Here is a 24,522-nt window from a genome sequence, read left to right as displayed (position 1 = left end):
GTTGTACAGTAGACAAGTAGGTGGACCGAGATGGGAACTGGCCTAACCTGGGCAACTCGCTGGTACTTCCGGGGTGATTTAGTGACCAGCAAGTTCGATTCTACATGGGTAAATCCCTGACAGAGTTTTTTCCCGTATCAGGCGCCCAGAATAAGTTGCTTCAGTCTGAAGTGAATCAAATCTCTCTCACTCAGTGCTTGCTTCGATTTCACAAAAATATTCTACAAAGAGTATTTCGATCACTAATTTCATTGTGCAGATATCCCGATCGTATCCTGTTACAGACTGCCGTGCATTTGTAGGCGGGGGTGCAATAGGAACCTACGCCTCTGACATAAGGTTAAACGTCACCGCTAGGCAGAACAGATGAAATTCCTTCAGACGTGACTCATCTATCGGAAAGGAGTCGGCGATAGTTTACATGGTAGTTTACATCCTACAGCTCATCGTAAAACGCCCCGGTTTGTCATTCCTATCATCTTACTATCATTAAGGATACCTTTACGTCAGAGGCGGTTACCAGTGTCTAACCCGCATGAAGGTCTCACTACATCTGAAGAGTTAAAAGGCATGTAAGACATACCAAGAAATACTAATTAGGGCGTATGAAGCAGAGGGATTTGGCTTACTCATCCTGTTGTGTGTGGTGAACAATTTACCTACATCGTTGCTATCAATTAACTTTCGATATGGATTGGGTTGTTTGTTGGCATAACTCATTCCGTGCGACTGACAGGGTATCGAAGCATGGATAAGGAGAACACTAATATCTTAGTTAGGCTCCAGTTACTGATCATAAGTTGGCAGTCGCCAGCATAAGATTACTACAGTAGGATTACTACAATACGCATGCTTAGCCTTCAAAGAATAAAGGTTAAGAAACTGTCGGCAGAAATCGATAGTTACAACCATAGGGTTGCTATTTTTGGGAGCTTTGATTCTTGCGTTGCCGTAATTCTGTTTTGCAAGCATATAATGAACATTTCGATAAACGAGGCAATCACTTTATAAGTGATTCAGCTCCTTCGAATTCATTACGCAATTTCCAGTTTTTTCCTCAAATAAGTATCCGTTTGTAGTTTGGGTACCGAACTGATGACATCAGAACCTGGCAAAACAGCCCTGTGTAACGCTGACATTCACGTAAGTTTGGCTGCAGCGAAAATGTCGCTGTAAATATCAAACCTAACATCCCATAGACATTCAAATTAATTTGGTTCGACTTAGATGCACATATTGATTCAGTTAAGCCATCACTCGAGTGAGAGATGTAGAACCGATGGAGATAGTAGAAGTTTTGAAAAATGCTTCCATCTTCAATCCGCAATGAGGTGACCTGCAGTAAGCCGTAAAAATTAATTTTTGGAGATTGTCCATAACATGCAGTAGTATGATGAACGTTAACAAATACACTGTGTGGAATCGACAAACGGGTCACAAGTCTAAGTGGTTGAATTTGATGCGCAACAAACTAGGTGGCAAATTAGCCTGCATCCCCCTCGGGAGATTTGCATCACACATGATCGGGAGTCACAAATCAGCTGGACGAAATGTGAACGTCTGCCTTCATCGTCACGTGAATCGGAACAGGAAAAAAACGATCGGATAAGCCGAATACTTATAAAGTGGCGCACATTTTCATCGGTTGGCTCGATAGGTGGATATGAGGAGTAACTGAGCACTGAGCTATTAAAAAATGGGTCGCGATGTGAGGCATGTGAGGAACCACCGTTTTACAGCTTACCACACTTCGGCATTTATGGCTGCTGTGATCTAGCACGGAAGCATACTGTACCATATCCATTTTCTACTGTTGGTTTCTACGGAACAGTACTCCATCGGTTTGCGCTTTCGCTAAAGTTGTGATCGACCGTGACCGATTCTCACGGAGTTGAAAGAGTTGGCCTCTCATCCGCACGTCCGCTACAAGTTGGGTGTCATGTCGTAAAGTGTGCCATGTCACATATTTGGTCCGTGGACTAGTCATGTATTTTCGTTCAAAGGTACACAACTATTACGCTTAAAGCAGGAATAGAGGAGGGTTGTTCATTCAAAAACTAAGCCTTAGGACTACAAAACTGCGTGAATTTGATCCAAAAGTTCCTCAGACCTTTAATACATCTTTTGGAGATGCATCCAAAGAATTCCTCTAGCGCTTACGGAAGGGGGGAGAAGGAACAATACTTGTGTGACCAGTGTACCAGAGTGAAGTTTGTCATCGGTACGAAAGAGGTGTAGTGAATCTCACAAATGCAATTTACTACAGCAATTACCGTGGACATATCATACTTAGATTACAGTAAAAACCACGCAGGGCACGTCTACAAGATGCAGAATAAATGAAACTGCGGCACACACCAAACTTTATTGTACAGCTACTGGCGTGAGTTCGTCTGGAGGCAAACGTACCGAAAAACGGACCTCTTCATGGAAATTATTAATGACAACTCCACCCTCTTCAATAAAAGGTAAAAGTACAAATTCCAAATTCTCTTTTTCCTAATCTTTTCTGGGTGGCGGGGGTTAATATTTTTGGCGGGGCTTATCTGGAAAAAATCCCGCTCTTCTTTGTGTACAAGGGTAGGTGAAATACAATTCGATATCTCGAGCATCGTAAAAACCGAAATGTCCAGTAGTTTTATGCATTAGATTGCACTGAAAATCACAAGCGAGGGATTAATTGGTCATCCTTTAGATAAATGTGCCAATCGGTCCTTGTCAATAGCTCTTTAGCTACTCTCTCAACTGTAGGTATACGGAAGTCGACAGGGAATCTCTAAGTCGGATTGGCCTCTGTAGTTAAAAAGACGTTATCCTTACGTAAAGCATCGCCTTTGCTGTCCGTCAGCAGTGAAGCTAAGGTCAAAGTTAGAATGATCGTTTGATATTACACGGTGTTTTCTTTAATTTTCTCTGACCTGAAAACCTAAAAATTCATTCGCAAATTTCATTTTGATTTTTTTTACCCGTAAACCTGCTGAAGAAACAAGGATGATATACGCTGTCTTGAGCAGTATGGAGTTGGTTAACCGGAGTATGGTATATAAAATGCGCTGTAGGTCTAGAAAAACTCACATTAAATGGACTGAGCATGATGTGGTCACCACCATATCGTACATGGACTTGATGCAATCCGGCACGCTGTGGGTTGTAGCTGCAGTCAAACAAGTATGCTCCGGTTTTTCTGGTGGTGCAAGGGATTTCCCGTCCGTCTGGAATAACAAAGAGAAACACGTTTTTACGAGTCATGGACACAAAGTCGTATACTATTACTTTCCGTCTACTGGAAGAAACAACTTTTCCTAGGAGCAGTACGTAGGTAAGTTGTCTTGCCCATCTGAATTGGACAAGTTAGAAAATGATTTAAAGTTTTCCACAAATTTCCTGCCCGGTGCATAAGTTTGTCGTCTTTTTGAAAATCGTAACATCATTCATAAACACGCTTTGAGAGTTTGAGAGCGATGCGTTCTTTTGAAGTATTCGTCCTCTATTTGGGATGGGATGGATGAGTAGTGGGGCCAATCTAGTGAACAACACTTTGATCCAAACACGCGAACCGACGGGGAGTTAAGATTTTTATCGTCTACCAGTCAGTTATCAGGTGCGGTTGTGACATTTGCATAGTGGGCAGCCGTCTCTGTGGAAGACTGACTGAACACTTAGCTACTCATCTGGCACACACGATGAGATAGCAATCAATTTGCAAGCCCAGCATCATCGATTTCAAGAAGCCTTCTAACTCCTTTCACCGTAGACAACAATCCACTCTTCTGTTGCAAACCGGTCCTTATCACTTGAGCACTATTGTTTCAGCTGAGATGGCTAGCCAGTGAACGCTGTTTAGTCCGAAGAGGTGATCCCTTTGGTTCCGTAAGCTTTGTCACCAAACGTGGTGATATAATGAGTGAGTGTTCAATTAGCGGTGTAACAATGCGCGTCTCAGCGCGCTGGTGTGTTCCCGCTTACAAAACATAGTTTGAGTTATTGTAGGTGTCGAATTCAGTAGCACTAGCCCATTATTTTCAGAATGAAAGCGGTCGAACACAGAGAAAGAGTACTTCAGCACAGTTCGAGTGGTCTTTTCTCATAGGTTTCTTCAAAATGATCTGCAGCGGGAGCGGTTTTAGGTCAAGCAAATCAGACAACAAAACTGGACACGCTTGCTCAACTCTCAGTTCATCCAAATCCTGGTCTACAGGAACACTACAAAGATGGAGAGCGTTGAATTCAAGGATTCTGGAATCCAACTTGGTGAAAGTTGCTTCAAATGTTATGTAAGTTGCGTTACTTGTGCCGTTTCACATGTCAGGTACTGCACGGTTCTTCAGTCGAACACATGATTAGGTGATAGGTCATACACCCAGCATATTTGTTAGGTCTGCCATATGCGCAAAACGAAACGTACCAGATACACAAACAACGCGAAATGCGAGCGGGTCGAACAAATGTGTTATTTATCGTAAGCCAAAAAATCAATAGTTCCCCTTTAAGATTCACCATATCATCATCATCATCATCATCATCATCGTCAGACAGCGCTCCTAACAAAATTAAACGGAATTCTCGTTCACACAAAAACAGTTGACGTGATGGTATAAAAGTAACCTGGGATCGCGTACCTGAAAACGCTTTCTTATAAAGGAGGCGAGACAGCGTAGTTACTAGGACACCTATACGGCAGCCACCTCAACACATAACCCATAAATTAAACGGAATTCTCGTTCACACAAAAGCAGTCGACGTGATGGTATAAAAGTAAACTGGGATCGCGTACCTGAAAACGCTTTACTCATAAAGGAGGCGGGACAGCGTAGTTACCAGGACACCTATACGGCAGCCAACTCAACACATAACCGGATAATACTTACCAGGTGCGATAACAGCAACTTCTAGGGGACCTTCGCCTGCATCTTCTGTGTGTACTTTGAAGTCCGCCAAATCTTTCACTCGCACGCCTTGCGGCTGAATACCCCGACCGGTGGCATACGCCTGTTTGGCGTCACACACTGAAAAATGGCGAGACGATGTCGTTTGCATCTTTATCTATTGATTTGACAAGAACAGTCGATAACTGGGAAACTCTTCACACCTAATTAGCAAATTGTAGGTGTGGTGCGAGTAAAAAACCATAACCGGTTACGGTCCACTGGTGAGTATGATAAATTATTCAGTAACAATCTAGGCCATCAATAAAAAGGTTAGAATCGATACATTTTGACGGCCGCCCGGTTGTAGAGTTTCCTGACATCCATAATAAGGAACGTACTTGATCTCCATAAAACCAGAGATATCTATTAACTGGGAGATCAAGTAGATTGCAAATTTCATGGATTGCTTTCAACAGAAATCCCATTGCTGTTCAAGACATTCATTTGAAACAAGTCCCAAATGATAACTTTCCACAGACTGTAGCAAACCAGCAGCTTCGGCCTGGCAACTGTAAGATTTGGGTGATAGATTTCCGTTCTCCATGCGGTGAATCTTAGAGGGGGGCGTTTTGTATAAGTTACGGCGACTGATGATTTCCGATCAATACGCCGCAGAAATTTAAACCATCTTCTAAGTCAATCGGGGGAAGTTAAGGTATCTTGGTAGTTGTGAACTAGTGACAAACTGCCGGTGACCACGACTCACTAAATTGCAATGCCCTCTTCTCTGTATCTCTAGATGTGTTTTATTAGTCACCGGTCTTTGTACTAGTTTTCATGATATATTTGAGACTGTGATAGGCCCCGGCTAGGCCTCAATCATTAGTTATTTGTTTGTATACTGACAATTACTGTTACGCATGATAATCTGAGTTTCTGACGATCTCAGTTTGTTTGGATTTCTTTGTGACGTTTCTAATAATAAACGACAGGCTCGATTAGAAACGACAGTTTGACACTAACCTGGACGTTTCGGGACAGACATTTTCCTCGGAGCTGTCATGGCTTGGACCGGTTCTGTAAAAGACACCTTACAGTAGAATAACGAACGTTGTTTTTTTTTACATGCACACGGTCGTATCACAATGAGCCATGCTTGAGTTCCATTGGTGAGAAGAATTCGAGTTTACATGCAGTCACATGCCTAGGAATGATGATGATGACAAGATCAGCATTTCGTTGCGGAAAAGCACCAACGTATCTCGAAAACGATGTCGTGAAGAGTGTAGAAAGATTCACCGGAGAATTCAAGTCATGCAACCCAATGTAACCATAGTTTAACTGCTTATCATCGCCTCTGCGTTTCTTCTTGATCATTCGTTGATTACAATAGCAGTAGTACAATTTATTTTTGCACTGCACCCTGAGCCCTTCTGTCCAAATTAGGAATCCATGAGACGCTTACCTCTGGCGTTTTGCGTAAAGCCAATAGTATTTTCAGGCACCACTTTTTATGTTACGGTTTCAAAATTTCACCTCAAATAAACCTTTGTTCACCACGTTTGAGACCAATTTAGTATATGTCCTACAGACATGTATCTAGACTCAATACCAGTAACAAAAAGTGGTAATTTTTGAAAGTTAAGTAACAGGCGAAAAACCTAACCGATACCAAAGAAGGATGAACCAATGTCTCTTGTGGATGCCTTCATTTTACATTCAGGAGAGGTGATAATCGAGCCAGTGTCGGGTATGTTGAGCGCACAACCAAGAGTAGCTGTCTTAGTTCTAGATTCCTCAGTCGAGATACGCACTGTACGTTTGTTAAAAAAGATATGCATTGTATTGCATCTCATTTCATTTTTCATCTATCACGTTTTGAGTGATAAAACTTGTGGCGTTGGCTTCAATTTATTGAGAACGCCAGTTAGGCTTTGATTCAATAATATGAATCGAATGAATGCATTTTAACACCAAAAGCTCTATCTTTTGAGCTGTGTATCTAATGAGTCTTCTGGTAACCAGATCACAACATTTGTGCCCCGGCAATAACAAAATAATACCAGGAAGATCTTGGCTTCGTGAGTGATTCCATATTGATGAGGCGCCGTAAAGTCGCTGAAGAGGCGCTGAAGAGTCTCGGTGATCAGAATTAGCTCACTTATTTTGATTTTCGCTTCTAATTTGGTCTATCGGTGGGTGTTATGTATACCCCTTTGTAGAATGACAAATCGATTGATATTCGTGATATTGACACAGTTTGAACAAACGTTTGATGAGGAGAAACCCGTTATTCTATAACACTTATGTTTCAAGAAAATTTGGGCAGTGCTAACCGCTCCTACGACGAAGATGCTAGTTCTTGTGATTGTTTCCAATGAGTCGACTAAAAAGGAGTTCCTAAATGCTTCAAGAAATAATGTCATCTTCTTAAAAACACTACGCGATGCGCAGCAAGCAACGAAACTTCAGAGTTGCAGAAAGTGACCATTTTGGGCCGGCCGAGTAACCGCATTCGGTTCCACGTTTGACTTTCTCCACACGTTAGCATTAGACATCGTGTGTTCCAAGCGTAAATAGGCTGGATGACAAACAACTAGAAAATAACAAAGTTTCACCCGAATCACAAAGTCTGTGAGTAGTGTGATCTATTCACCGTCCAAATAATGCAGTGCACCAACGATTTGCATGCGGATTCGTGTGCCGAAGAGGAACCAGTGAGTTCATGGATGATCTGATGGTTATCGGTGAGTCACCAAATTATTTAACATGCGAAAAGCTGACGACTGCCAGGACCATTCAGAAAGTAAGCTGATCGGGTGAACAGTCACAAACCTTCTCTGCTAGGCGTGATAGGTGCTGGCGACTGAATGAGCGGCTGAAGAGACGGTTGAATAGGCGGCTGCACGGCAGGTTCTGTTTACCCCAGTATGTTCCAAGATTGTGGTGAACAAGAAAATGTTTCGCATTTAATTATAGTCAATCTAATGAAAGCTCAAGTCGTTGGAAGAAACAGGACAAGCGGTGTAGATGTGTGATATTCTAGGCTGCATTCACTATATGGGGACTACGAGCCTGGGTGATGCGATCAAGGTGGAGTGCAATAGTGAACCACACAACGCCGGGCCTTGCTTTACGCGAAATATAGCTATTTAGCGGCGCAGAACATGTGACGTTACTTATCAAGACCGCTAACGTACGTGTAAGGGGGAGGTGTTGTGAAGATACACGAGGCCGTGGACGAGGCTCTGCAACACAGGTGTAGAATGGAACCCATCTGGATGCACCCTTCCGAATTTGAGGATACCATTTTCGGAGGAAATTCAAAGAATACGACCTAAGCTATTACTGGCATCCGAGTTCTGTTTGAAGACACTTTGCTGACGCGCTCTGTTCCTCATTACATATCCACGGATGCCAAACGGTTTCCCATTCGGATTTGTGATACACACGAAAGTGTGTAGCTTATGGAATACTTGCAATTATAATATGATCAGCTATTGATTCCATGCTGGGGCATTTAGTCAGGTATATCTGATGGGCACAGTTGGCACAAAGTATCCACAACCTAAAACTTCTTTTAAGAAATGAATTTTGCTGGACAGTGTTGTTAGGCCGAAGAAAATTGGGGCATGTTTACGGATAACGTCACTTACTCGGTCCGACCATTACACCAAAAGGCGAGTTGGGGATTTGCTGACCCGCGAAGAACACATTGACCGAGTGCAAACCTTCATCTCTGGGAGTGTATTCCACCAGATAGTTATCTTCGCCTTGTTTGGTTATGACCGGCTTGATTGAGTCACGACCTCCATGTGGATCCAGTATGACGCAGTCCACATTTCCAGGGCCAGCGGCTAAAGCATGGAATAGTGGATTTCGGTAAAGATTTGTCAGCTACGGACTTTCTCAATATAAAATACAGAGTGGGGAATGCTGATAGGGGGTTTTGGGGACATGTATCGAGCCTTCTCCAATGTAACCCAGGTATTCAAGCGACTAAGAAGGTCCTACTATGTACCGTCAAATATTTACACTAAACGGAAGTCCAAAGGAATGAATTATGGCATCGCAGACGATCCCATCGGTTGCTTATCAATCTGGCAACTATCGAAGCTACCAGAGGCCTGAGTTACGTGAGCAATGGTAAATAAACGAACTCACCTTTTACTGTTCTTGCCTCATTCAGGGTAGAAGGACCGATAGAAAGATACTTTTGGGAGGATACTCGGCCACCTCTAGTCCATATGTCCCTAGTATGTCTTTTCCTGTCCACTATGTTCCTCAATTCCCCGTTTCCTGGTCATTGCAGACGCCTCTTGATAACGAGTAATCCGTAGCCTTACTTTGATTGTATCATTGTCTGAGGACAGGAACTAATTTTTAAAAAAACAAAAGCACTTCCTGTTACCATTTGCAAGTCAGCTGGTCTACAACTTTCTCGGTGGTGTGAAAGAAACTCGAGTGTCACCGGAGGGTTTCCGTTGTCACTGCCTAGTTATCCGTTCAGCGGGGTCAAGAAGACGTAAATCACAATGTCGACCGTACAAAAAACAGTGTCATATTGTTGACTGGTTCAAGTCTATTTTGTGCCCATATTTTACTTTGTTCTTGATCTGGTTGTTTAGTAACCCAACCTGTAACGCAAGAAACTACACAAACGGGTCACAGGATGACACTCAAACGGACAACATTTAGGGATCACACAAGGGACACACGCAAGGTTTTCTACGTCCTCAACTCACCCTCAATATTCGTGGCTGCTAAAAGTGACAGGAGTCAGAATAACAGAAGTCAAAAGTGCCCATTCACTCAACCAATCAAAATGATAGTTTCAACAGGCCTCATATTGGTAAAACCATGAAAAAAACAAGATGGCAATACAACGGTGATCATTCGATTCTTCTAAAATGTGCATAAGTAACATTAAATTTCAGGACATATGCTAATTTTTACTTGCATCACGGTTTGACAAATGAAATTGTCGTTTTCACAATACGGACGACTTGAGCAAGTCTATTCATCGTTCTCTGTTCCAGAAAGCGCAGGAATTAGCTTTATTTAGTATTTTGAAATGTTTTAGCTGAATTTCACTTGTAAATTATTATATCCTGTAAAATTGAAGTAGCATATTTGGAAGAACTGTTAAGAGCCTACGGCTGTTTCATTCTTATCGAACTAGTGACAAGCACGGAACAGTCAACAATTCACAAAGGCCCTTTTTATAAGTAGGTTTCGTCCGAGCTTCCAGTAAATACGGAATTTCAAGATGTGAATCCCAGCACTACAATAAAAGTGGACCTATATTCTACTTACAAACAAGTTCGTCTCACTGCTAATCCAAAGAAGACAAGTTATACGTAGGCGAAACCGAAATTCTAGCTTCCTTGAAATGTTTAACTGTCTTTATTTCTCAGGTACGAACTGAAGGTCGTAGCCTCTAAGGGCGCGTTTCTTCTGAATCAACCCTGGTCCCTTTCTTGAAAATTGTTTTTCTAAATAAAATATTTCACATAGTTCCAAACTTATCTTTATGGGTAGAAACCCGGGTGAAAAACGGTGTACGAAACAAAAGAGTATATTCGTCTAACCGATGAGGTGATTCCATTTCATCTGCATCATCAAGATTCTGAGATATTCCCATCCGAACCTCTCAGTACTTGTTTGGTCATGAGGGTTGGCAGAAAAAATAGTGTCAATCGGGAAGGAGCGAAAAAGCGATATCAGGCTGCACTCAAAGTGCAATTGGGAAATGCATTCCTGACATGCTTTTAAGGTAATCGTGGAAGTATGGATACACTATTCAGGCAGACGTTTAGGACAAGACAGTCGAGGTGGTGCGTGGAATTCATCATCTTTTACTAGAGTACTTGTTCGCACTTTTTTATTAGAGCTAACTAACATGCTCCAGTGAATCAGCAGAGAAATACCTTTGGGAACGATGCAATGAAACTCTCATCCAGCCAAATTTAATCACAAAATGAACGAGACATTGTGTAATGCGAGGTCCCTCAAAAGAAAAGCCATTCAATGGATGTCGCTGTGGCAACTCGGCACATCGGAAGAATCCTAAAAAGGTCATTTTCTGAATCCGTTGTGCAAAATTCTGACTCATTATTCACCCCCTTGGAACAAATTTAGCGAAAAACATCCACTAGATTAATAAAGATTGTTTAAAGGTTGTGTATCACGGCCTAGAGCTAACACACAAGGGATGGTTTTTGTTTCAAGGGCTGCAACGATCCTTCGGAATACACTGACTAGATCTTCGTTTCGCAATCGGAAACTATACCAAGGAGGTCAAAACGGCAGCAGAAATAGCCACTTATACGAGCAATCACATTATGGGGCGGTCTGCAGCAAAGCCATTCTGCTCCCTGCGATGAGTGGTTTGTTTTCAAAAAAAATTTGAAAGCCTTCCTCAAGGAATTTAAAAAACCTCGGCCGAAAAAAACCCATTGGTTGGCCGTGGCGGCCGGTGAGTTATCCACTAGTTTGAAGAACCACAAAGCCTCGCAATGAGCTCAGGGCGGCTCCAAATAAATGTACTGTCATCCTTACTGTTGATATGAATGTCGAACTCGGTCATTTGTGTTCGCTGGAATCACACCTGGATGGTCGATTCGGAGTCGGTGCTCACCGCACAAACGACGGACGGCGACTCATTCAGTTATGTTTTGACAATCAGCTGTTTCCGAACTGCGAGAATTTTCAACAGTCGCTTACACCGTATAACTCGTTGGCTACCAACTGCAAATCAACCGTGGACCCATTTCAGTCACCGATAGAGAGCGGAAGTTCAAGGACACCGTTATTTCTGGAGCATATAACGTCATTGCGATTACGTCATAATGCAAACACCTTTGAAAGCTGACTTCCTCCGGCCTTCGCAAGTCATGAAGAAGCATACAAATCCACTATTTTCGGAGAACCACCATAGCTGAGCAGTATCTATTTAGCTAGCTCAACTACTCTCTTCAACAAGCGAACACGACACATGTGACATGAACGTGCATGAGGTATGAGAAAATGAGGAAGGAGCTACGTTAGTGACGTTCAGATCTGTCTGTCCGCTGGATAACTCCGAGATCCAGACCAACGGATAACCGGTGCGACGACGCACGAAAATCAGCCGAATGCGAACCAGTGAAGAGCTCAGCAAAGGATCAAGGGATCTGATAGACCGTGCAAGCTCAGTTATGGTGGCCTCACCAACATCCGTAACGAGCTTTTCTCTGAAACACGTATTTTTCTCATCTTAAGAGGGATTATTTGAGGAAGATTGTCCAGGGATACATTTTTGCTTCAGGCTTGTAATGCAGCACAATATTATTGTCGGAATAAATTTGCATTAAGTTATTTTTGCCTTAGGGTTAGTGACGGGTATTAGAATGATACACTAGCTTGTCACACTGTTTTCATAAAAATAGCAGCACCAAACAGTGTAGAATTATCTCGACTGGGCTTTCTGGGGCGAAAGAACCAAGGCTGAGTGTAATAACAGGATATATGTAATTGTAGCCCCCAACCTACTTTCTAATGAGAATTTGATTAAAAACATTGGTTTTACATGCGCTGACCACGCAGTTACCGATGTTACTTTTTCAATCTACATACTAGTTTAGAGTATCCGTGTAAGCTTTTCTCTAGTAAACACGGGTGCACTACGTGGATGTTGTTCATCCTGAAAACAAATTACACTGTAGAATATCTAGGATGGAATCGAAGCAAATTATAGGAATGTCAATGCAAATTTGTTTTTTTTTGATAGAAAAAGGCCATTGGACAACAAATCAAGGTCCAAAGCCGAACAAATTAGAGGGCTCAATGGAGTGGTTTGTAAGACTAAGAGTGGAGCAGGGTTTCTGGCATCCTGGGCAGTAGTTGGCCACCGTGTTCGGTCGGTAACTTCATATTTTCCTTTTTAAGTTATGAGGAACACAGGATTGAAAATTGCCACTGAAATGAGCTAAGTTATGGTTCCCTGAATTCCAAGGTCTATTCATAGGCTTGACTAATATTGCAACGAGATCACTTTTGCCCAGCCACGTTTTCTAGAGACTAGCGGATTGCGTTTTGTGCAATGTTTAGTGGAAGCCTAGGTGAGCAGCGACACCACGGGCTTGGCTTATGGCCACTGGATGTACTATACTATGGTATGTCGGAATGAACATGTTTGTTTTAACGAAGTAGGCGAACCACATAGACTCGCTATTCACAGCGAAGTAAGGTCCCCCCTCCAGCAAGCTCAAGCAAGGCTAGTGTAAAAGTACATAGTGATAAAACAATTGTTTGAAGCTTTGCGTCACCAAATTAGCAAATTTGAGGGAATAAAGGAATGGAGTGCGTCTTCTGCTTACGATGATTTCTGCTGCTCGCGTGACCAAGAGGGTAAGACCGGCAATTATCATTTCAATGACACGAGTTTAAACTCAAAGAGGTTATCTTCCTATTGCCTTCTGGCTCTCGTATATATAACCAGCACACACAGAAAGAAATCTTGAAATACCTACTTAGAAGCGAGCACAAAGATTTCCGTGTATTTAAGCTATCTACTTGGCTCCATCAAATTCGTCCAGAACATACTAATATTTGGATGGAATCATTTCAGCCTTTGCTTGCGTTTGGTGAAGTTTAATGACGTTTTTACGATAAAACTTATGTTTTGCTCCTTCATGTCCATTTGACCATATTTTATGGCACCAACGATAGGTTAATGAAGCTCTTCTATTTGAATGAGCTATCCTTATATTTCTCAATGCATTGCAACGGTTATTAAGGCCAACATGTACGCTCCTTTTGCCTTAAGTGCAGTTTTGATTGCATCGAAAATCCAAATGGTTACCACACCACCAACCTGCTGTGAAAATGTTGAAGAATGTTCTTCTTCCGGCCTGGTTACCCTGAGGTTCAATACCCGGTCCAGAGGCTGTTGCTTTACTTGCATCCCCGGCTGCACCTTCGACCATCACCTTGAAAGGAGAGTTGAGAATCTCTTTGGTAGCAAATTTGATGATCACACGATACTCGCCCTCCTGAGTTGGTACATAGGCACACGAGTATGTCTGTTGTCGGTCGTTGTTGGTGAGAATTTCGCACTGAAATTGAAGAGTGAGAAGTTAGTTTGTTTACCTTCACAAGGCTATCTGGAGCAGTAATTTATCACGCTTTAAACCGATAGCTTAGTGGCAGTGATTGCCCCTTGAGTAGAGTTTAGTTTTGCCTATAGCCATCCTTACGTAGTAGCACCCAAAAGTTTGGGTATTATGGTCAGAGTAATCCTGCAGATAGACCACGAACAGGGAAAGAGACATCTGCAGGCGGGAAATTTCTTCGTTTAGAGGTCCTATAAGAGGCTTTGGCTGAGGGATAACCCTGTTTTGAGCCATAAAAGTGCCTCGTCCGTTGAATTATTCAAATTAGTAGCATGACCTTTCCATAATTATGACGTGATCTTTTAAGATTAAGTAAGTAAGTAAAATCACTTGTACCTAGACAAACACCAACGTAGTCTGGCACACAGATTATATGTCCAAAACCCAAACAAAGGGCTTGTTGCTCGTTTCCTGTATTCGAGGCACTGTCTACGCGTCTCACGGTTCGGCAAATCTAAGGAGGTGACAGGTTCTTAGTTAAAAACGTTTCAGCGGTTTCCAGGTTAGGATACAGTTCTCGGCTGTAAAATCTACGACGGGCGCAGAGATAATGGCAAAATTACATACCCCGGAAACGTCCACGTATAAATTAACGTGAGAACAGTTGACATTTTGTTTGTAGTTAACGATGCGAATAGAGCAATTTCTTCAATAAAAACATCCATAGAATGACTACGGAAAGCGAAGACCCCCTCGCTAACGTTACAGTTACCGTTTTCAACTAGCGTTTTTTTATGTAGCACTTAAACTGCACGTTGCATAGTGCTTGCTATCCAGTGGTTTGATAGGATCAAACACTTGCAAAGAATTGGAACACAGAATAACTAAACCCTCCTACCAACCGTATGCAAGGGATGTTTATTCATGACTGATTACACCAAAGATTTGCCGAGCATTTTTGTTTACAGGTTAGGTACACAGCACCTTTCAATGTGTTACACGCACGTCAGAAACAAATCGGCGACTATGCGATTTGAACAGATGATAAGTTTGCGCACAGGTACGATAATTTAATGATCGGGGGCCATCAGTGTCGACTCGAGACATAGCAACAAAACCGGTGCATAAAATATAATGCGTCATGTCATAAATATTGGTTCGAGCTTTGCATTTATTCGGAAGAGTATGTCAAATGAGTAGGACTTACCGGTTCTCGTTGACCCTTGGGATTGAGTACAATAACTTCAACTTGACCGCGACCAGCGCTGAAGGTATCGATTGTGAACCGAGCAGGATTCCCCACTGTGTTACCATGGGGTTGTAGACCTGAACGTTATAGGCAAAACAGATATGCATGTGTACATCACATACGTTTATGAAATTACTCACTGGCTACACCTTCGACAGCTGGTCGACAAGTTTACTGTATCATGGAGATCACCGGATTCCAGTCTTCCGGCTAGATGGGTAAACTTATTACCTGACTGTTGCGGAAAGTACAGTCGACATTCCACTTATTCACTGGGTGGTTTTTACAATAGTGGAGATGTGACTTTCAGAAATTGAGGGTTTCGCGTGTTGTTTATACTGAGTGATTGGTTCACTTGGTGTGTTTTCTCAAACAGTACAGCGGTTGCTGAAGGATGGCAGCTATTCGAAATCCACATTTAAGAATGAAAAAACATGTCTTCGTTGCAAATGACCTGTCAAACCGTCTGACAAATTTTTTCTGTATAAACTAACGGAAACTCGGAATCACTCTAATAGATTGAACTTAAGAACGCGCTTAGGCTTTCCACCTGGTTGTGTATACTTTCATCGACTGAGACGGCACGCATTGGACAGTGCATTATTTTATGAATGATATTCAGCGTTCACAGCTCCCAAAACGACGCTGCACCTAATATACAATCCACGTTATATTCTTCCATGTTTTAGATGTTCGGGATTCACATTGTTTAGCGTGGTGAAATTTGTGACATGTGAAACTCAGAAACACAAGTTAAAAAGCATAGCGTTCACTATTTTTGGAGCTAAAGATGTGAAGTTCAGTGGTACGGATGCATCTGCTACACCTTCGGGATCATGTTCTCAGTTGCGCGAATGACACAATCATCTATGTTCCCTGATTAATTTACGTTGGTGTTATCGTAAAAAAGAAAGATATGAGTTAAGTGTTTTGATAGAAATACGCAGGCCAGTTTGATTTTGTGATATATTAATCGATTATTCTTCTAATCGTGGACTAAATGTGGAGAGGGCAATCAAACACCGTAGAACCGGAAAAGGGTGGTGGGTACAGTCCATATTAGTCACATGGTGCTAATATGGGAAAGAAATTAGCTACGCCTGAAGTACACGTATAGTACTAAAATAGAGAATGGAAAAAGACTGAACGAACGTGAAAAAACGACGAGGGAAGCCGATGTTACAAGAACGCCTCCAACTTTACACCTATTTTTGCCAAGCAGTTTGAAATGAAGGAAATCGGTATATTGTCTTTTACAGGCATTTCTGTTTTTTTTTCAGCAGGCCTATCAAGTCAGGTCCCGGGAATGTGGAATATTTAGATAGTGTTTGATTCATTTGTGCAAATTATCTCTTCTGAATTCCAAACGTATGTCCACCCTTTGTTGTTGATTTGTAGCCTGGATAACGTAGAGGAAATCGTGAAGACCCTTCCGTTTCAGTCACTTTAAGTACGAGTTAGTCACATTGCAGTTCAGCCGTACCATTAACTTTTCAGACTATTAGGAAATATTCAGAGGTCGCGGCTTCAAGACCTATGAATTCCACTCACCCCGCTACCAGTGATGGCGGAAGAAAACCCTATTAACTACGCCGGTTAAAGGGATACGTCACTTTATCCACTTAGTTGATGGGCGATTTGACGCAAAAAATACGTTCTTTTTTCTGAATTGCACTGCTTTTCTAACCGCACAATGTGTTCGGGGAGAACAACGTAAAGTTGTTTGGCGCAAAGCTGAAATATGAGACGTCATCATGCTATTCGGACTGGTTATACCAGCAGTGCAGACGTTTCCATTAATGTATAGTGCTGTTTTCAATTCGATTAGAAGTGAAACAGAACAGCATGCATACTGAATATCCACGGAACTGTCTGTTACTTCAATTAATTTAGTTTAGGACGATCTTTAACCTCTTCTAGTGTGCAGAGACACTCATTATTTTATATTTCACGCGCACAAGGGACAATAAATACCAGGAGTGGAGAAATAAGAAAGCTATAATGGTTAGACAGGATTTTACCAGGGTTAGAATGTCAGTGGGTAGAAGTGGCTTTGCACAGACTTCTATTTTTTTGCAATAAAAAACACCTAATCAAAACCTGTTCGTGCACATCCAAATTCATTCTGAATGTGGATGAAACACAATCTGCACACGGGTTATCTTTACTTCGTCTTTTGTATCGTCCGAAAACTGGAGTTTACAGTTGACGAATACATTGTGTACCATGAAAACTGACAGAATAAGGGTTTCAGAATGCAACTGAGCAGTAATCGTGAATACCAGACTGTTTATGAAGGGAAAGTATAGATCTGTCAGATTGTCACTTCATGTCTGTCGGATAGTCCGGTCGGTCTATCGCCCATTCCATTACTGTTGTAAGTGGATTGTGAGAAATAGTTGAGTCTATGGTAACAACAAAGTGCGCACATGCTTCTTCCAAATTCAACCGCCACTAGCAACCATTGTCTGTATCTTTTGACCGGTGTAATGGTACTCGACGCATGACTTTCAGAGACGTTTTGGCATCAATTTGATAACCAGTGTCCAACACGTGAGCTAGCACGGAACTGGGGTCGGCTTAACGGCAGTTTGTAGCTGGTTTTTCTCAGCAATCTTTTGGGATGAGCCTAAACAAGGCAGTTTACAGCAGCAGGAGAGTGAGTCCAGCAGTGCAGAGTGCTTATTTTGAACATATGGGCATAGATTAGTCGGCTAGTAAACACTGTTCTTTATTGCCTTTCTCAGTAGGACTGTCTTAAAAGCTGGACTTTCTACTGAATAAGTACCTGCAAAGAAAGATTTTGTAGAAACCAGCATTCCCTCAATGGTTATTGCGAATATTTTACGTTTATGCACCTTTTAAATTTTAGAAAAATAAACATTTTCCCTCAAATTTTTATACAGGTCTATTAAAACGTATTCGATTTTTAAAAATAGGTTTTCTGTTCACGTTTCTTCATGAGGGGCTTTAAATTGTGGATTTCCTTGTGATTTCCTATCTACTCCAGAGTACACACTAGACTGAACTAAAATATTTGTGTTTTGCTTGGGGATAACATCGTTGAAGGGCGAACCGTAAACCTTTCCTCCTATCGTAAAGTAAAAAGCAGCACATCATTTGGCAAACGGAGTTTGAAAACGAGTATCCTCCGATATGCAAACAGCGACAAGCAATCCAAAAATTATTCTACGTTGGAACTGATGGTGTTGGTCCGGTTTACACTTGAAATTAATCTAAATCATAAAGGAAACTACTCATAAGGTTGCTGAAAACTCTTAGACAGTCCACGACCGGTTTCGCCCTTCTTGGGGCTCATCAGGTAGGCGCAGCCCCCGAGTTTCCGTCAACCTCATGATCTACTTGAACCCAAATAGCACTGTTTTCGAGAAATACACTCATCTGCAAATCAATTTGGTTTTCACGGGAGACTCAATTAAATCTCTCGTTTATGATGTCTTCCAGCTGAATGTGCTGCACACAGGCCGCCTCATGTGCAGCACATTCAGCTGGAGGACATCATAAACGAGAGATTCAATTGAGTCTCCCGTTAATACCAAATTAATCTAAATCACCTTAACTAACTTATTACTAAAATTAGCAAAACGTAATGAAATAATCCGAGTTTCCAGTAACCTTATGAGTAGCGCACTACAAAATGGATATGCATCGCGATATCTCGAATATCGTAGCGACTGAAATATGAGGCGGCCTGGAAAAATAAAAACCGAGAGATTCAGCTGGGTTCCAGGTGAGTCTCCCGAAAAACCAAATTAGTTTGCAAATGAGTGCATATTCACCGATGGTAAGCTGTTTCAGTATGTGGCAAATTACAATACATATACGGACAATTTGGGTACAAGACTTCTCGCAGAACTGAATGCTGCTTTCTGCATATTCTTCACTTAACCGGTGTTGAGATCTATGCTGAGTATCCTGATCGGTATCAAAGTTACAGTTCTTGTTTGTAATCATAGCCAACTGAAACGTTAAAAAAACTTGGGCGGCCTTTTATTAGCATTTGAGTCGAACCGCCATGTGCTTGCGTGTGCGTGTAGATGCCGAAATCTCCGTTAAAATCGCGGTCGTCCCCAGTGCGGTTTTTCATCATTCTAACTAGATTGGCGTCGACCAGATATTGAGGAAATGTGAACGCACAAAATGTGCCCATCTGTTAGTGAATGAACCATGGACTCAAGACGTTTTTAACACAATTCCAAATGAAACTGATGAATTCAGACTACCTTGTTTGGGAACACTAGGTACAACTCTTTTCGCCATCTTTACTCTTCTAATATCACTTGTTTGTTTCGATTGGCGTTAGTTCAATCATCCAATAGTTTTTATATTATAATAGATGTGCTACCGCAACGCTTTGCAAGTCGGAATAAATTTCTGTTAATTCGTGATACCATATTGGGAAACCCAAGATTCTTCTCCTCTTCAGACGTGTCCGCCTTGTTGTTGTTTCTGTCAAGCCTTGGACAAGAACAGTAAAATTTCGTATTAATGCAAGTCAGCATTCCGTTTACGGGCTGGTAATCCGGTGAGTACATCGCACTACATGATGCTGGTGTATACAACGGTATTGCATCTACACGCCATTTAACGTAGTCCTGCCTGATATCAGTGCAGGGTTTTCGCATGAAAAATGAGTCTATCTAAAGCTGTCAAGTAACTGAAGATATGCGAGGAGTTGGGAACTAGAGCACAAGACCCTAGGTGTCTTGCGTTCGCTGTTAGCACACAGATAATTGTTACGTAAATAAACACAAAGACGATATGAGGGGAAAGATATTTCCATAAATAACGTTCAGAAGTTGTTTTCTGTTAACCGATATGCTTCAATCCCTGGATGTGAATTGCAGTCAAATGGTTTCGTGTCCAGCTGATCAATTGCTGAAGAGTGAAGAGAATGGTTCAACAGCACCTCCATTTGATTACGCTGGCATTTTAACATACGAAACCCACGAATACTCAATAGACAGACAAAAGCCAAATTGAAAATCGCGGGTAGACTTCTTACAAAAACGTCAAGATACTGCTTGGGAACCCATGAAGGATGTGGTGAGTGCTTCTCAAAATGAAGACAATACTGCATAAAAATACGTGAGGTTATGGAAGATTTAGCCTGTGGACTCAATCCACCTGTGATTGAGACTGAAGTGTGTAAAGTATCACAATACTTGACAGGAGGAATAGAAGACAAGGTGGTACTCGGTGATAAGACGAATGTTATCTTCAAAGTTCCTGATGAAAGAGAGACTTTTGGCTAGAGTAACCAGAATGACTCGGTGATGGTCTGTGTATTGAGTGTTACTAAGCGATATCAGGGGTCAGCTCTAGATGGAACGTGAAATACAGAATGGTATGTATTGACGCTGAATTCTCATCCGTTTCTGATCACTATTGATGGCTTCTAAGTGGATTTATCTTTTCGATTTGTTAATGCTTCCAAACACTGCCTAACCTACAGAATTTTCAAATGTTAAACTACAGTACGTAGTTATTAAATCGGCCAGCTCATAAGCAGGATCTGAAAGCATTTTAGAACGTTTGAAGAACTGCGATCAGGCCAGTTCCTGAAGATAACCGCACTATCTGCATAAATAAAAAAATGACGGCTGAAGATATTTTGGCAACATGTTAGTTTATTGTGAATTAAACATGTCCGAGCTTAGCTTGTGTTGGAACAACGGCGTTACAGCTCCTAGTTTATTTTGTACAACATGCTCAGAAATTAGAAAACACTTACAAGCTAGGTGAAGTTGAATGAACTCGTTTAAAAATTTTAGTGACATATTTGGGACTAACAAAAGTACGTGGGACTAATCAGTGGCCATGATGGTATTGAGCGTAACGTAAAAACTCCGATACCAAGAGAGCATCTCTATAACAGAAAGTCGTGATTCATAAAAGTGGCTTGTCAAAAGATATCACAGACGTGGTTTTATTTTTTTAAGATCTGAAAATGCATCTAAAGTCCGTCACCCAACTAGCCGAAAACGACCCAGAGACAGAAGGTTGCCATCTTCAACTTACTGAACCAAATAAAGAAATGTTTTCTATTTTCTATTTTTCAGTCTAAAGTCACGTGGATTTAGTATTTCAAAAATGGATAACACGCCGCTCTAGAATTCAACATAAGACGAAGAGCAAAGTCAATCAACACTTCAATATTCACGGTGTAGATCTAATGGGTGTAGGGATAAAATTACCTCAGGTAATAGGAGACCAAACCTGTAGAACAAAGACCTGTTGAAAAAAATGAATAAAGTATGCGGGGCTGCCTTGTACAAATTTTGAGTCCTTTCAGAAATTATTGTCGCGCTGATTTTTTTATTCGCCTGAATAGTTAAGTGTACAGCAGTGCTAAAATAGCCATCACCGTTGCTTCGGTTCCCTAGGCAACCTCTTACTGAAGGAACCCCCTGCCAACAATTGGTGTTGTCGTGTCTCGCGGTCGGTTTATATTGTTCTTAGGTCATTCTCCTGAAATGCCATCGTGGAAATACTATTCACCAGACCAGACCAGGGATGGGTTTTGTCGTTTGCGAAACACGTCAGAGGAAATAAGCCAGCGGCAGTGGTTCTTTAATTAACAAGCGGGATTTGATTGTGGAAACGTGAATTTGTGGGCGCATACCTTAGAAATTCATGGCCATATGTGAATAAAGTTGAGCGAGTTATATAATGGCATTTCAAATGCCCTTTTTTAACATCGACCGACAGTGATATCTCGCTAACTAATTCTTGTCACATTACTGACAATATGTGGAACTGTTCACGTTCTAAAAACTAAATAAAGGCACTAAACTAAAGTAAGCACCTGATTTTGCCCAGTGTTCAGAGGATCTGTTTAGCTGACCGGATATCTAAGAGTGAAATCACACACTCTGGATGTTAGGTGAACAACTGAATACGTTGAGGGATTTATCGTCAAGTCGACTATTAGGCAAGTACTTAAACGGCATTCAACAGCTGAATGCAGTGCTGTGGAGAACTGCATAAATACAAAAAGTTTGCAAACAGGACTGATGAGTACTAATGTTGAGCGGAGAGGACAAAAAATACTACATATATATTCACATCCGCAGTGCTCAATAACGTATTGAAATCACCCGTAGAAAGGAGAGCCGTCATTTCAAGTCACTACGTGATGTATAGGGGAAAATGTTTGTAGCTCAGGTAGCGTAGATATTCGTTGGCTTGTTCTCTGAGCTGGGCAGTTCGATTGCAAACGTTTCATCACCAATCGAGGGGACATCATCTGTGCTTTATTGAGGAGCGTAGTGGGGTGTAGCGGCGGATTAGTGGTAAACATCACTACGTGATGTCTTGTATATCCATATACCTAATATTTGAGGTGACCAAAGATGCAAAGTGATCTCTTGTGACCCATTTAATGAATGCCTATCGAACGGCAAGTTGTCGTGGACTACGTTTTGAGACCAGACACATCAGGGCCTAAACGACAGATTCAGTTTAACAACCCATAGACACCACCATAACTTGCGACTGAGTGTACTTCACTTGATGTACTCTGATTTTTTATGACCGGAGCTTATTTTGACTGAAATTTACCAGGAAGAAGGATAAACTGGAAGAAAACTCATTCCCTTTCAGAGGAGCTAAGGCCTGAGTAGCTGAAAACCACCGTTTTCCCGCATGCAGTTTCCATCGAGCGCACTATTTGGGTAGATGAATGTGTCCACCCGGGGCTCAATAGCATCGAACAAAGCTAAGTTAAATGGATCGTGTTGAGACAGTTGCAAGAATTTGAAATGGCCTAATTTACTCCGAGTTTACGTGATGTCTGTTCGAAAGGACCAACATTCGGTAAAAAAGGATCAGGAACGTATGCAAAATGGATCTGGTTATCAGCCGAAAACGCCGGGTGTATAAAGGCACACGTTAGTCAGAGGTCTAACTTCATTTGTTGATGCAGTGTGGCTGTAATTTTGAACAGTCCCGAGCGGAAAACGAATAAATACCTCTACTTACCTTTTGGACTTTGTTTAGGATTGTTCACTGAGGGTTTACGCTGTACAGCTTTTGTTTGGCTCAGTTTTTGAGCACTCATCTTGTGTCCGAAAAAGAACAGATAACATGAAAGGCTCTGTCGTCCCAGTGCGTACAACACACCAAGACCTTGACGTGGAGGTTCCCCGCCGGCAGACTGTTTGGCCCACTGGACCCGCCTGTGTTCCAAAGCCTGTGCAGGTGATTCTTGTGCTCCGGGATTTGCGTTACTTAAATCTACCGGTGGCAGTATGGCGGCAGCCAGAACTGTATGGTTTACATCCACTTCGATTAAATACTGAAAACCCACGGCCATTTGTTATTCGACTGAGAAGCAAACACATTTCCAGTTTAGTCACAATTAAGCGCCATTAAAAAGTCCAAACTTTTTCCAGTATGAAATTTACTCGTTGGAGTGAAAGTGCAACAGAATAGAGCTCCAGCTAACCGTGTGTGAGTGATTGTCATCAAGTACTGTGTATGAGTGAATAACAAACAGTACCTGCTTTGGTATGGATCGTTCTGATTGGCTGGCAAAATGGGAACAAATCAAAACGCCTCAGAAACCGGAAGCGATCGGACGGATTGTAATCCTACTCTCAAATGAACTAGCCAGTGCGTTCAGCCGTATTAGGCAAAGGCTAAGGTCAGTTACAATGGCCTAACATTATATGCTTAGAGCCTACCAGCTGATACTCACAAAGCATCCTTAGCCATTCGGACTTTGAGACATGTATTCCATATCGCTGAGATCAGCGGAGTCCGCTCCATGATACTACAACTTTTTAACTTTCTTTTATCTGCTGCAGCATGTTAAAGACGGAAAACTGTCTGTAGAAGAGCCGTCATCAAGCCCCTAAATACTGCCAAATCAGCTTTCGGTTTATTCAAGTTATCTGACTGCGAATGAGGCATCAACCTACGCTAGTTGAGTTGGGCTTTTTGAAACCGGGTCCAGAAAGACCTCGAACAGTATGCTAAGGACAAGTTTTTAAATACAAACTTCATTGGTCGTTGGCTTGTTCGCTGAGCTGGGCAATTTGGTTGCCCAGCTCTAGGAGAACCGGCTCGATCGTAGGCCATTCGTTGCTAACCAAACTGTGTTATTGTCAGAATACACTCGTCTAATAAACAGTTTAGTACGTACACCCCCCCCCCCAGAGGCCACTGTTGATTTACTGGTTGTAATTGAGCCTTCGTGGGTACATACCGTGCTAAGAGGGTGATGAAGAGAGGAACAGTACCGCTCATTTTATCAGTTTGGTATTTTGACACGATCCGTGTGACC

At 41.9% G+C, this 24,522-nt stretch overlaps 1 protein-coding gene across 1 annotated transcript in view; it reads right to left on the bottom strand.

The window, feature by feature from the left end:
- Positions 1–24,522, bottom strand: part of T265_01131 (hypothetical protein) — a gene marked incomplete at both ends in the record, with an annotated part of 109,019 nt that overhangs the window by 62,000 nt on the left and 22,497 nt on the right. The window contains 7 exons of the mRNA XM_009165092.1: positions 3,076–3,212; positions 4,869–5,006; positions 5,892–5,945; positions 8,525–8,725; positions 13,726–13,966; positions 15,171–15,289; positions 23,217–23,501. Of these exons, the coding sequence (XP_009163356.1) occupies positions 3,076–3,212; positions 4,869–5,006; positions 5,892–5,945; positions 8,525–8,725; positions 13,726–13,966; positions 15,171–15,289; positions 23,217–23,501 (1,175 nt within the window). The remainder of the gene's footprint in view (positions 1–3,075; positions 3,213–4,868; positions 5,007–5,891; positions 5,946–8,524; positions 8,726–13,725; positions 13,967–15,170; positions 15,290–23,216; positions 23,502–24,522) is intronic.

The sequence above is a fragment of the Opisthorchis viverrini genome (assembly GCF_000715545.1).
Source record: "Opisthorchis viverrini unplaced genomic scaffold opera_v5_12, whole genome shotgun sequence".
Classification (NCBI taxonomy): Eukaryota; Metazoa; Platyhelminthes; class Trematoda; order Opisthorchiida; family Opisthorchiidae; genus Opisthorchis; species Opisthorchis viverrini.
This window is presented reverse-complemented; position numbering and strand designations above follow the sequence as displayed.